We start from the raw sequence: 14,775 nt of genomic DNA on the forward strand, positions 1-14,775 counted from the left end.
TCTAATCAGATTTTTCAGTCCTATTCCAAATGTTTCTAGTACCTCTGTGTGATCAGTATTAATCTGTGATTCTTCCATTTTTCATTCATAATACTTTATGCAGTGTAAAAGTTTTTTCTTAATTCTAAAAAGAACAGGCAAGTCACTACTGAATACCATGGCTGAACTAGAGCTTCCTAAGGACTATTGCACCTCGTCCCTCACTGTACAGTCTGTGGCCCTTTAATTAGGATACGGTGCTGTGGCTTGTGAAGTCTATTGCTTGCCACATGTTTTTCTGCCACTGAGTATAACTTGTGCATAGTGTACTCTAAAATGTTTGTAATAATCGGTTAAGTTAGATCTGTAGATGTTGCACCTCTGTAGCCAGTTCAAGTGCATTTTTAGCTGTTTGCTGTTACACTTAGACTGTTTAAACTTACTATGTGTTGGTTAGAAAGATCAGGTCCTCTGTTTTGTAAAAGTCACAAAAGCTGTTCACCTTTGGGTTGTCCTTAAGCTTTCTGCAGAAGCTGTAGCATCAGACTTTGCAATCTGGGGAAACTACGATTACTCAAGAGAAGGCAGGGGAAGTACAAGGGAAATGCGTTGTTGCATGATGAAAAGTGGTGACTTGTTAGCAGCTCAGCAGAACTGTAGGAATTCGATGTATGAAATAACATGGTTAGCTACAACATTTAAGCAACTGCTCTCCATTTTATTTCTTTGGCATGTGCTGTCTTGCAGGCCTCTGTTCTTTACCTCCTTGTACCTGCTACCTTCTGTGGAACTGATCTTCTTCTCCCTTCCTCTTCAGTCCTACTTCTGTTCCTTTTGTGGTATCTTGTTAGATGAAATGTACTTTGTTGGTAAAACATGGAATGTTCTGCAGATTCTTTGCCTTTGATGGCTCTACTACTTATAAACTTTAAGGTACTTAATTCCTTGTCTTAAATCATGCCAGTTTTGCTTAGATTAAGTTCCACAGTAGAGAATTTGCTTTTCTTCCTTTGTGGCATAGAACACTTAAATTCTTCTTTACCTCTGACAATGTTATATGCCCTTACTTTCCCATGCCTCTGTTCCTGTATTAGATCTTATTCTGATCCTGTGTTTTGATTGTACACTACATGTTTCTGAAGCACTCTTGCACTTCCACTTTCTTGTGTTCTTGTTTCCACATGACTTTATGGATTGTTGTGCCTTCAACAGTCAGTTATGTTTGAAGAAGTTTCCTTTTCTTGCTTCTGCAGGTGCCATTTTCCTTAAAGGCCACTGGAAGTTTAAATTACTTTTTTGAATTTCTTTTTGTGCCACTTTCCCCTTTTCTAGTAGTGGATTAGTACTGTCTAAAATTGAATATTTTATATAGAATGGCTTATTCTTTGCCTGAACTTTATTTTCATCTCTGATTTAACAGGTGTGTGTGGCTTTTTGCTTTGTGTGATTTCCTTTGGTTGCATAGTAAGTGTAGTGTGCAAGGAGCGAGGCAGTAACTGTACATCCAGCTGCATTTGCAGAGCTAATCTGATAGCTTCTGAAGTATAGGACATTAGTTACTTGCTGTTTGAAAAGATGCTGTTTATTTCACATGCTCTCCATTACTGTTGCTTGTTCAAATTATGGGAACTGCCTGAAGTCCTGCATCTCTTAATTCCAGAGTTAGTATGCACCTCTGAATTGCTGGTTAGTGTGGCTGAACTATGTGCTTGGCACTTTAGTTAGAATCCCTTTTTTGACAAAAATGGGAAGGCATGACTGATGTGAAACTTAAGGCTCTTGATTCCTGCAGAGACCCCCATGGCAGTGTTGCTTATACCTTAAATTTGTGTGGGACATTAGGAACTGTTGGAATGTTCTAAACTGCTTCAAACCTTATTTTGCGTGATTATTTACGTTTTGGTAGTGTTTGAGCCTCTGTGAGGAATATGAGTGCTACTGAAGATATCTTAGTGTAGGTCTTTGTGGAACTTACTAACTATTAGTGAAGGGGAAAAAAAAGTTCTTTAATTTTCATTCCTTGCTATAAAGCTTTTGTGTATTTTGAATCTTCACTGTGACAGTTCACTGAAATGGCAGGACATGGAATTAACATGAGCAATACTTACTGTTATGTAGGACCGAAGGTTAGTCCCAGGTTCTTTAGCATTCACTGTGCTGTTGAGAGTCCCACCACTGGGCTTATACATTCTTAAGCTATTTGTGCTTTAACCAAGCTGAGCTGTTAATTCTTTGTTTGCATCTACTATGGAAAATATCTGTTTCTCATGGTCATTCTCTGCCTTTACAAACTTGTGGCTACAGCCAGTACCATTAGGGATGTGAGAATGCCCTTTCTACAGTCGCATCCTTGACTGCCTTTCCAAAACTTTTCAACCAGCATGAGACACAGATATTCTGGACAAACTAAAATGTCTCTTCCCTGTGCATTTTTCTCACCACACTTAAGTACTCCATGTGTTGGAGTCTGTCATTTCATCAGGTAGGCACTCTCCTTCTTACTTATCATTGCTTTCTGTTATTTAATTTTTCTGCAGACTGGCTTCTTTCTCACTGAATATAAACCACAAGTGTAGTTAGCGTTCTGCAGTTGCTACAGAAAATATATGGTTTTGGGTTGGTTTTTTTTTTTCCACTCCCATGGCTGCCTTATCTTGATTTGGATTCTGGTCTCATTTACACTAATAAGTGATAAAGCCTGAAAACTGATATGTCACAGGCTTCTAGGAATAGGAGAGTGAATGAGGGCCATCTTGATTGCCCCCCAGCCCACCTCACTTGCAGGTGTTGCAGTCCTTGTTACAGATTCAGGTTAGGCGGAAACAGTTTATAGCTATGTGAAAGAGAACACAGAGCAACAGAGGTTTAGCCCTCTCTTGATAAAAACTGACTTAAAAGGAAGTACTGGGTGTATACACACCTAGAGCCCATATGCACTGCTCTGTGAAGGGGCCTGATATGACAGATCAGCATCTGTGTAGAAGGGAAATTTGTTCCAGTAGATGTACCTGTTTGTGCCTGGTATCTCAGCCTGGAGCCATCTGGCCTCAACAGAGCTCTCTCCTGTTCATCTTGTGATGCTGTTATGCCCTTGACAGCTTTTATGCTTATTGAGGTCTACACCCACAAAGGTTACAAATGCCCTGCCAAAAAAGCATACCAAAATGTTTCTAATATCCAGTCTCCACAGGTGTTGAAAGCAGCATGCAAAAGTTAGAATCAGTCTTGCTTTACTTTATCAGAACAGTGTCCCTCATTGAAGAGATGATGATCTAACACTCTAGGGAACAATTAGCTGCCTTTTATTGCTAGCTTTCATTGCTTCTAAGGTAATTTTGCTTCTGGTTTGCTGCTGTGTTATTGTTTTATTTCATGTATCTCTGTGTTGCTTTAGGTAGTTGAATGATTAATTCAGTTTTATGGAGTAAAACCAGTTGGGAGTGGATTGATGTGGATTTCAGTGCTGCGTTTCTTCCTGGCTTTTAAAAATTAAACTACAAAATTGTGGGTTTTAGCTAATGAATACATACTTTTCTAATCTTGTGAGTGTAGAGATGTCTGGAGGAAGATTGCTTAGTGTTAGAGCATTATTTAAGATGATGGTTTGCGTGCTCACACTGTAGCTGTGCTGCTTAGTTTGTCATTCTTTATTCTTTCCCATCTTCAGCTGCTAGTAACAAAAGGTAACTATGCACTATTTTGTGCTCTATGCTAGCTAGCTGATTTTGTGAATTGTTAATTTTAATTGAATTTTTAACTTCATTTGCTGGAATGATTTTTTTTTTTTAATATTAGTTCTGGTATTTAATGCAGCTGTTCTCTGGCAAGACTGATAATGCCAACCATTTACACAGTAAAGAGTTTTCAACTTCTAATTAAAACTTCTGATTTTGTTAAGGTATTTGGTCTGAAAAATGAGTATATTTTCTTTGCTAGTTTTCCCACTAGACTTCTCGCTAAATGCCATGAAGTTGTCTGGTATCATCACAAAAGTGACTAAATATTGGTGTCCTAAAATACTTTCTTGTTTAAGTTAATTAGAGCTTTAAAGAGCACACTGTTTTCCGTATAGATTACAAGCCAGAAATACTCTGTGCAGTCTTTCCGTTTGTTTCTGTGTTCTTCTATCCTTACCACCTGCCAACAACATCACTAAGTAAATAAAATTTCTGCTATTAACAAAATGAAAGACCTTATTCTGATTTATAGTTACAGGAATGTTGTAACTAAACAAGTAGGAATGCTTACCAGTTACACACTGATAAGCATGGCTGGTTTTGTTTGTTTGGGTTTTTTTTAAACTTCCTGCTGCTTAAAGCAATCTCTCTTACTGGTCTGACATGAAACGCTTCTCTAAAACCAGAGTAGCTTATGTTCAAGCCTTTTACTAAAGTAGCTTTGAAATAAAGTTCAAGGAATAGTAATTTATGGACAGGGTCACATGTTTTAGGAGACATTTGCTGATTTTGCAGTTCAGCAGCTACATTTTAATTATACATTCTGATGCTTTTCCAGTTGTTAGAGGCATACAGTTTTTTTTCCTGCAAAAAAGCAAGCTTGAGTTGGCTGTTCTCTGGTGCAGACATACTAAGCTGTAATTTTTCAGCAGTGTGTATATGGTGAGTTCCAACGTCCTAATAATTTTAATATGGACATATGTAAAAAGCAAATCTGAATTTAATTATGTTGCTAATAAGAAGTCAGTATGTGAAAGTGTTTCCAAAGGAATGTGTGAGGATTGTTGGTTTTTGCTCTTAATAATTCTGTGATTCTGCTTCTAGTTGCCGCTTATCTTCAGTGCTGTAACACTGAGGTTATAATGGTTCTTTGTTCTCAAGCTATTATATTATATGATTCTTTATATAAGAATAGTTGATATAGTTAGAATCCTCTGCATGTTTTCTTGCTTAAAGCTGGTGGGTGTAAGCAGCAAATAATGGTCGATACTTTGCAGACTTATGAAGGACTATGCTCATCACTAATTTTAGTAAGAAATCATGATTAGCTGTGAATGTAAATTTCTGCCTTAGTTTGTTTGCCACAACATTACACTTGAGCTACATGATTAAGTTATGTACTTTCAAAGATGAAAAGATGAAGAATTTTGAAATAGTCATTAGTCGGCCATTTTGTCTACCTTCTTATACAAGATTTTCCAAGGTTGCATTTTTTTTTGTGATTTCTATTCCCTTGCGGCCTTGGGTTGTCAGTGGTTGATAGGACACTGATTATGCCATTCCACATAAATACTGTTTAGTGTGTTTTTCAGAACAATTGTTCTTGCTTTATTTAAAATCCTCCTCCCAGTCTTTGTAAATTCAATAATCTTTTACTGAATCCCTCCAGCCTTTTTAATTTTTAGCAGGAAGCAGTAAGAAATCAAAGCATATGTTTCAAAATTTGAGCACAGTATTTAGGTCTGCTCTTTCAAGTGGTGTCTTGAAACTTCATAGTGCTATAAAATTTTTGCTTTGATAGTGCCTCTGCATTCCTTAAACATGCATCATAGGGATGTCTAAATCAAATTCTGTAGGTGAGGTTTGTTTTTACTTTGACAATCAGAAGTACAGACCTCTGTGATTATGCTTAACAGTCTATGTGATTGTACTCAAGCATATTGGCCTTCACTGGGTCTCTTCATTCTTTTCCTCAGGCTTTTTTTTTATCCTGCTACATAGCAGGTACCCTATAAACAAACATTATCATGGTCTTACAATAGTAAATTATTGGCATAATGTGAATGATGAGGTAACAATGGAAGGAATGGACCTAAGTATAAAAAAAAAAAATCACTGTGTGTTTCAGAAAGGCTGCTCTTTAAAACTATGCACAACTATATGAGAAAGATGAGTAATGATTAATGCCTTGCTCACTGTGGGAGTTTTGGAAGTGAATTTTTTGAGGAATGAGTTAAATGAAGATTAGATATTCAGGTATTCTCTGTTCATATGAAATCCAAAAAATGGACAGTATGGCCATCTGAGCCAGATAGTAACACGCCAGAGTTACATAATTTAACATGTAATGTTTCAACAAATAGTCCTTGTTTTAAGCATAATGTTTTACTATGTTAAAGATGTTAATGCATCCTCATTGGACTTTCATACTGTTACTAACAATGAATGTTTATCAGTAAGAGCAGGGGCTTAGAGGAATGAGTTACGCATTGAAGGCATTTATACAAAATCCCCAGAGATGGTTTTGTTGCAATTGATGTAAATGAGTAACTGTTCAAATACATGCCTGTTCTGGAAACCTTGAAGTGTGAGGTGGCAAGCTTCATGTGGAAGAAGTGAAGCATTCATGGCACGGGGATGTAGCCTGAGAGACCTGGGGTTTGGACTTTCGGCTTGAATGGATTATTTCCCGGTATTAACTTCAATTTGTTCTGTTTCAGTTATGCAAAAGGAGACTTGGATATATCATACATCACTTCCAGAATTGCTGGTATGATGACCGTGTGTGTCTTAAGAATAATTTGACTACTCTTAATATATGAAAAAAAAATGAATACCTCATTTCATGTTTGTTGTTCTGTCTTCAGTGATGTCCTTTCCAGCTGAAGGTGTAGAATCTGCCATCAAAAATAACATAGAAGATGTGCGGTTGTGTCTGGACTCTAAACATCCTGGCCACTATGCTGTGTACAATCTGTCTCCAAGAACGTACCGTCCTTCCAGGTTCCATAATAGGGTTTGTATAGTTATTATTTTTTTCTGTAAAAAGTCTTTCAACACAATGTCTCTGTTATGCATTCAGGTTTTTATTGTGAAATATGTTAAAGTAGGCTATATAATAAAAAAGATGATTAAAGAATTAGATATAAACATGAGGTAAAGAATAATCTATATCTGCTTGCCTTTGCTTTCAGTCAAAACTTAACTGATTAAGACTAATCTCTAACCTTACTGACTAAAGTCTGTGTTTCCTAGGCTAGCAATATCTTTGAGGACATGAAATTTTTCAGGTCTAAATGGAGAATGCTTAACTGAAAATGTTACTAAAATGTCGGTCTCTTCTAAATCCATAGATTTTCCTTTGTCAAAAGTGGTACTCCTTTGACTGATACACAGAACATGTTTCCTGGGCTTTCTCCATTTCTTTCTGCATACCATTTGACTCTCATATGGCTCAGCCCTATCTGACAGCTTGTTGCTACTTCCTGAAATACTGGTACAGCTTAGCTGAACCTCCATAAGCATTTCTGGCTATTTCCCTGATACTAAAATGAAGACCTCTGCTAATTCAGTAACAGGGTAGTGAGGGTCATCTGTTAGTTGCTGACAGTGTCTGTTCATAAGTACACCTCAGCTGACTTGTAAGTAGTTCAACAGTGGAGACTGTTGTGAATTCTCTAGATTTGGACACATTAAACCTCACCTTAAATATTCTGTAGTGATCATAACCCTTCCTCACAAATACAGACTGCCCAGAGGAGAGTCTAGAAACATTATTTATTACAGGGAACCCCTTCTGGGTCTTATCCTACAGATTCATCCTTAGCATTACTTCAGTTATCCAAGTTCACTTAAACTGTCAGGCTGAGGTATGTTTAATGTATTCTATTTAGTGCTTGTCATTCCTTCTTATTTCTTTGTTTTTCCTTGTAAACCTCCTGTATAATTAATTTGGAGCAGGTACCGCAAAACATAATCTTCAGCGGTACTTTTTAGCTCTAGACTGCTGGAAAGTCTGCTGAGGCTGACAGTGAACTGATTTATTCCTTATCATATAAAGGTATCAATCTCTGTTTATGGAATGATAAGTTCTGTAACTGGGAGATCATTTACACTAGGGATAATTTTTTGGTTATGCAATGCAAGTTTAAGGTGCGTATACACTGATATTCCTGATGTATTGGGACTGTGAGTGGTTAAAAGGAGCAAAGCTAAATCAGCCACTGGTCTGGAATAGTTCTGGTCTATATTTATCTTTGTCATTCATTTTGTCTTTGGTGATCTTAATTTTGCTGGGAAGTAGTTCATAACTTGTCAAAACATTATAGGTTCCTGTCCACTCTATTGGCTAGGAGTATTTAGGGTATTTCTACAAATATTTTTTATTTTTTATTCTTAAATGGGAGACAAAAGCAGCTTTTTACTTTGAAAACAGTCTTTAAATATATTGGGGAAATTTTTGCTATCAATCTGTTAAATCCAGGTGCACAGTGAGCAATACTGACCTGAATTCAATATCAGTGCTGAGTGACAGCAGCAATGTAGGAAGCTAAGGAAGCGTAGTTTTTCTCTAGTGCCTGCAAAAGGTGATTATGGCAAGCCTTAAACTTTATCAGAGGAGAACAGCTTCTGATCTTTTTAACTCTGATACTTTTTTTTTAGTGGGATTTTAAGAAATTACATTTTCTTGCTGTATGTTATCCATATATAACTTTTACAGATTTCTTTAGCCTAAGCTAATGGTAGTTTTGAAGTCATCTTTGCTAGTTTTGAGTCCTGCTTGGAACAGGTTGCTTATAGAGGTAGCGTTGTATGGTACATATCTTTTAACAAAAGTAGCATTTGAGTGGAAGGTGAAGGGTAAATCAGAAAAAAGAGTCAGTTATTTTTTGCTTTTTTTGTATACGCCTGCTTTTCTAGACTGTTTGCTGAGTTGTAGCTGCAATGCTGCAATATGATTTTCACTACTGTTGTAATATTTGAGGTGTACCGAAGCCCACATTGAATTCTGTAGGGAACTGGAATATGAGGATCTCCTTGCCTTAGCTTCTATTTGTTTAGTGATGACTTTGCATAAGCTTTTACTGACAAAAGAATGCTCAATGTAAGTCTCCTGCAAAGTAATACTTTATGACTGCCCTCTTTTTTTTTTTTTTCAATTAAAATACCATAATACAGTAAAAAACTGTAGGGGACTTTGTATCTCAGACTTTCTTTCAGTCTTTTTTCCTCAGCTTGGCACAAAAATAATCCAGATGAGAATCTTTTGTGATAATAAATTCAGGTAATTAATCTCAGAATAACCCTCATATACTGCATTCTTACTGGACTATGATTTTAAGAATATAGAATCTCAGCAGTAAAGATGATTATTTGATAATGTTTTGTAGCACTGATTGCAGAAGGAATATTGCTTAACTGTTGAGGCCCTTTGAATAAAGGATAAATGTAAAGGCAAACAGTCTCTCGTTTTGGGTTTTGGTTAAGAGGATGCGCACACATGTTGAAAGATCTTTATCTGAAATTTTCTTAGAACAAGAAATAATCTGAGTTCTTAATACTTCTAGTGCAGGACACAGTAGACAGGACTGGAATTATATTGCACTTCGTTCTACAAAGTGTGAGACTACTTTTCTTGAGCGTCTTGCTTAATTTCTACCTGAAGGTGGCATTAAATTATAAAATTGCATCTTATGCACACAGCTTATACTATGTAAATGTTTGTGACTGTGTGATCTCATCTCTCACCTCTGTTCCTCTCTTGCTGCAGGTTTCTGAATGTGGCTGGCCAGCAAGACGAGCACCAAATCTTCAGAATCTCTATAGCATATGCAAGAATATGCATTTATGGCTGAAACAAGACCAGAAAAATGTTTGCATTGTGCACTGCCTTGTAAGAAATTGACTAAAGCCTGAAATGCTTTGCTCAATACTTTAAATTTTTAATAAGGATGCTAGTATCTGCTCACTTTGTGAGTTTTATTGACTATCTTTAATGTGACGCCTGGGTTTGATTCCATCCTACTGTCTTTCTAGGAAAGCTATTTGCATAAATTTTCTCCCTAGGCAAAGGAGAAAATACATGCTTACTTACATATAGCATGGAAGGCTCTATATAGGTGGGACTAAAACGAAGTAGCCTTTGGGAGAATCAGCTCTACTGTTTCAGTGTTCTACTTTCTTTGTTCATGCTTTATGAATGACAGGTGAGTGTACACTGCATTTCCAGCTACTATTGATTCAGAACCAGGTACAGCTTCCTTATCTCTTAATCATTCCTGTGGAGGTCTGCAGTAACACAGTGAGTTTAGATATTTCATTGTAATATGAATGATCCAGTTGGGAACAAGCAGTTGAACACAACTTTAAAAGGCAGCTCCCTGCTTCAGCTGCAGTTAGGTCTTTCTGGACTGGCAGTGACTGGGCTCTAGTTTTAACTGGCACTGTGTTCTACTGATATCACAAGACTGTAGCACATAGGGCAGAAACTGGAGTAACTCCTGGGCATCTGCAGTAACACTTAGCTGTATGTAATTATTTGGGGCCATGCAGTGGTGGTAATCCTTGAAAATTTACCCAGCTTTAAGAAGGTGTGAGTACAAGATTATCTTGGTGGAACTTAATGGCCAAGACTTGCAACTGGGTATGTTGCAGCTCTTTAAGTGTGCTTCAGACAACTGTTTGACCTGTGTTTAAATGAACCACATTAAGATAATTATATACACATAGTGAAAGGTTATACTTTAATTTTTAAAGGTTATTCCTTTTCAAAATAGTTTAGACACAAAACTCTTCTAGCTCTTTGAGGCTTTGGGACAAAACTTATGCTCAAAATCTAGATTTTTCTGGTAATTGTTTGGGTTTTTTTTTATTGCTGCCTTAAGGACTGTTCATGCCTGAAGATTGTTTGATTTTGTGGCCAATATCCATCATCCCTGTAAAAACATATGGGGAAGAATTTAAATTCTTACTCTCTTATGTCCCGGAGTATTTCTTTTGCTCCCATTTTGCAACTTATCAAGCTTCTTTCTGAAGTGCAAGGTTCTGTCATCAGTTTTGTTTACTAATGTGTAAGATATTCTTTTTTTTTGAATCCTGCATTTCTGTTTGTAATGTAGTCTTTAAAGTCTTGTAAAGTTGTTGGCTGACTTTGTCATAGTTGCAAAGGGTTTGCTGTAACTTGCTTGCTGACCTCTTTGTATAATGATTTCTCTTCCCTCCCTGTGAAGCTTGAATTTTGAAGTGGCTTTGTAATGCAAGTGTACATAGGTCACTGCTTGTTATGCTGATCAGTATTGTATTTAATATTTTGTCATAAATGTAGACGTTTCAGTGTAGGGACAATATTTTTGTTCCATGTGTGTGACATTTAACTGAAAAGCAGGTTCCAGCCCATAGGATCAAACTAGTTTAGTGACCTCTGGAAATCATTAGGCTTGCTACTTACACCAACAGTAATGATACTTTTGCTGAACTGCTTTTTAAATATCTAGCTGGAAGACTTTCTTTTCATTAATCTAGGTAATGGTTGGAATAGAAGCCTGGCTTTAAAGGGAATATATTAAAAATGGTTGAAGAAAAGCATCTCTTCTACCCCACCTCCACACTTATATGACAAATGATTTACAAAAAAATCCTGTTCCATACAGCTAGCAAAAACTCCTTGAGAGGTCCTGTTCTGTCAGCCTTTACCTCTCCTGAATCTTCAGTCTCTTACGTAACATAAGGGTAGTCTCAGATAAGCGTAGCCGTGGTTCTTGCAGAAAAAAGTTCAGTGTTCTTGTTTCCTTCACTTAGTCTGTGGCAAGTTACTAATGTTGGGCAGTTAAAGTCAGAAGACTGAAGAGTTTGGTGTGGCTTAGCTCTTTTGAATCCTAAGACTTCGTCTGTAGCAGAAGTCTGTGGTTATCAACTGAAACCAGCACTGAACTGGGGTTTCCAGTAGTATTCAGGAAACAAACTTAAGGATGTGTATTAGTGATAATAACATGAAGACAAAAACAGTTTTAAGCTAAAGCAATTCACATTTAAGCAAGCAGATATATAGTATCTTTTGTATGGTATGGAAATCAATAAAACTTTTCACAAATACAGCCTTAAAATCTAATTATCACACTCGACCTTGGACTTCATTACATTAAATAAGGAGAGAGCATGTTCTTCAGTAACTTTTGTAATGCTTTTTTTCCCTAGGTTTAATAATAGTTACAACTTTTTTTTTTTTTTTTTTTAGGATGGAAGAGCAGCATCTGCTGTGGTAGTTTGTTCTTTCCTGTGTTTCTGTCGTCTCTTCACTACTGCTGAAGCTGCAGTTTATATGTTTAGTATGAAGCGTTGTCCTCCTGGCATTTGGCCTTCTCATAAAAGGTATGGTAGCAGTCTGTAGGATATCGTTGAAGCAAGTGGTTACACAGTTGTGAATATGCTACTATTTTTACAGGATGCTTTTTAGGAAGATGTATTGTTTCAGTAGTGTCTCTGAATAGCTAAGTACTTGGAAAAATGGGCGTATCATGAGTAGAGAAAGTTCTGAATTTCGTGAGCCCGTAAGTTACCCATTATGTTCTTATTAAAAGTGAGTCAAGTATAGCCTGTAGTGAGGAAATGTTAGGAATGAAAACAAGGGTATATCATGCTTTTGAATGATCTCAAGTCTTATACATGTGAAAGAGGATTTTGTATTTATTCTATGTTTGCTAGACTTACAGTAGGTTTTACTGTGTCAGAACATGCAAGTTCTGTGAAAAGACTAATCTTTTTTCTGTTTAGGTAGGAATGCCTCCTGCTTTTCAAAGGAGTGCATGCAGAGGGGATTTCATATACTTTGCCGAATGCTTTAAACTGATTCTATGGTTCAATTTGTTTAATCTTAAAATGCTGAAGTCACAGTAGCAACTCTGGTTGTAAGGGTGACTACTACATAAAGAATTAGATTTAGAAAGATGGGTTAAATATAGGTGACATTATGGTGTTGTACAGATTTACTTTGAGTATATTTAATGGGTCCTTTGAAAGGCAACTTCTACTAATGAGGATAAACTTAAAGGCTGTAGGAAGTTTTGACTAACTAACTTCAGAACTGTGCAACTTTGATCTGATGTGTAAGAAAAAATAAATACTTCCCTTAGTTCAGTGTTTTAAGGCTTTTGGAAAGAGTAGATAGTTTGCTTCATAAGTGACTATATGTCAACCTACAGACCTAAGGCAGTATCTGGAGTTGTTTCGAAGATGAGACATACATGCAGATGAGTTCGTATGGAGTGCTGTATTCAATTTTCTGGGGAGTATATTTCTGTTGTGATGCAGGCTTTTGTACAGAAGCTGTTTCCGTCCTTACATTGAAGCTGGCTAGGGATCATAAATATTTCTCCATGTTTCTATTTAACTATTTTCATGAAATTCTATAAAATTCGAACATAATTTGCTGGAAGTGCTGTTAAGTGTTCCCAGTGTTTTATTGTTATCTGTCAGTGCTCAGTGGCTGGATATGAATGAAAGTAACTTGACCATGAATTCACCCATTTTAGAATTTGGTTCTCTGACTAAATTAGTACCTTTTGGTTTTGGCAGATACATTGAATATATGTGTGATATGATGGCTGAAGAGCCCATTATTCCTCACAGCAAGCCCATCCTTGTCAGATCAATCATCATGACTCCTGTTCCTCTTTTCAGTAAGCAGCGTAATGGTTGCAGGCCTTTTTGTGAAGTTTATGTAGGTGATGAGAGAGTAACCACTACCTCCCAGGAATATGACAAAATGAAGTAAGTACAAGTTATAATTTGTGCTGAAACAGCATGTTTCATTTTTCTAGACTAACTTAAATGTGAAGTCCTTACTGTGAATTTCTCTGTTGCTCTGCTCTAAGCAGCTGTTACTGTTATTTTTGGAGCAGCTTTTAAGTTTTAACCATTTATAGCTAATTCATTCTTAACTGGAGCAGATTTTTATGGGTTGATATTGAGGGCCTTAGAGAAACCAAACTAAACATAAGGTATGACATGCTGGTTTTCTTGTTGAATGAAATTAACTCTTGCTGTGTCTTTTCTACAGAGAGTTTAAAATTGAAGATGGGAAAGCAGTAATTCCACTAGGTATAACAGTCCAGGGAGATGTTCTCATTGTGATCTATCATGCCAGGTCAACACTAGGAGGCCGACTTCAAGCCAAGGTAATGACAAATTTAACAGCCTACATGAAGGATTCGCTTTTTCTGGTTGCAGTTTTGTATCATAGTTGTATTTATGATCTCATGAAGGACATGGTTTTATTTGCTTTTTTTTTGTCCAAAGAAATATGTGAGGTTTTAACCTGCTTGTGAATGCAGCCTTATCAAGCCTAGTAAGTATGTCCATTCTTAGTGCTCGGCAAGTAGATGCTTTCATAAGCATTTCTGGAAATGACTTCAGTAGTTGTAGTGTATTATACTTGCATGGAAAGCCTCTAGCTATTTTTTGAGGCGTCGTTATCTGTTAAATTGTGCAACAAGAATTTTTTAATTCAGTTCACACCAACTGCAACCAAGACAAAAACACCACTCAAAGAAGTAAAATTCCAGGGACTGTTTGTAATAAATAGGTTAGAAAAATCCATTTGGATTTGTAGTCTTTGTAGTCCATGTAGTCTTTGTACTCACTTCTAGAGCTAGGTTGAGTTTTTTTGTAACTGATTTTCTTGCTGGTTTTTGTTCTAGTGAAAATGCACGTTTCCTTTTTTAATTCAACTGTGGATGCAAATATGTTGCAAGATCACAAAACTTGTTAATGAAGCCTGTCTTCAAATTTCTAAAAAAGAAGCATGTTGTGTATATATATATATATTTTTTTTTTCTTTTTACTCCAGACAAGTAACCCAAATTAAACTTGGAGATCCATGTAAAAGGTAGTGCAAAGTTTAGGTTAACTTGGAGCATTGTGAAAATTGATCCAGAGGTTCTTCAGGCAGTTTCCATACATATGGGGCAAACAAGCATAATCATACTTATCAGCTATTACTGAAATGAATAGTTTTCCCTATGTTTTTTTCTACTTTGTAGGAAGGTATTTTGTTGTGTTGCAGAGGTACAAGACTTCCTTAATGTTCCCAGAGTGTTAGGATGTTCTGAAAGATACAGTCCTT

At 36.6% G+C, this 14,775-nt stretch overlaps 1 protein-coding gene across 1 annotated transcript in view; it reads left to right on the forward strand.

The window, feature by feature from the left end:
• Nucleotides 1-14,775, forward strand: part of GAK (cyclin G associated kinase) — a 74,631-nt gene that overhangs the window by 29,884 nt on the left and 29,972 nt on the right. Inside the window, exons 12-17 of the mRNA XM_005154872.3 lie at nucleotides 6,377-6,426; nucleotides 6,524-6,672; nucleotides 9,427-9,549; nucleotides 11,890-12,023; nucleotides 13,227-13,421; nucleotides 13,711-13,828. Coding sequence (XP_005154929.2) covers nucleotides 6,377-6,426; nucleotides 6,524-6,672; nucleotides 9,427-9,549; nucleotides 11,890-12,023; nucleotides 13,227-13,421; nucleotides 13,711-13,828 — 769 coding nt within the window. The remainder of the gene's footprint in view (nucleotides 1-6,376; nucleotides 6,427-6,523; nucleotides 6,673-9,426; nucleotides 9,550-11,889; nucleotides 12,024-13,226; nucleotides 13,422-13,710; nucleotides 13,829-14,775) is intronic.

This window comes from Melopsittacus undulatus, chromosome Z (genome assembly GCF_012275295.1).
Source record: "Melopsittacus undulatus isolate bMelUnd1 chromosome Z, bMelUnd1.mat.Z, whole genome shotgun sequence".
Taxonomy (NCBI): Eukaryota; Metazoa; Chordata; class Aves; order Psittaciformes; family Psittaculidae; genus Melopsittacus; species Melopsittacus undulatus.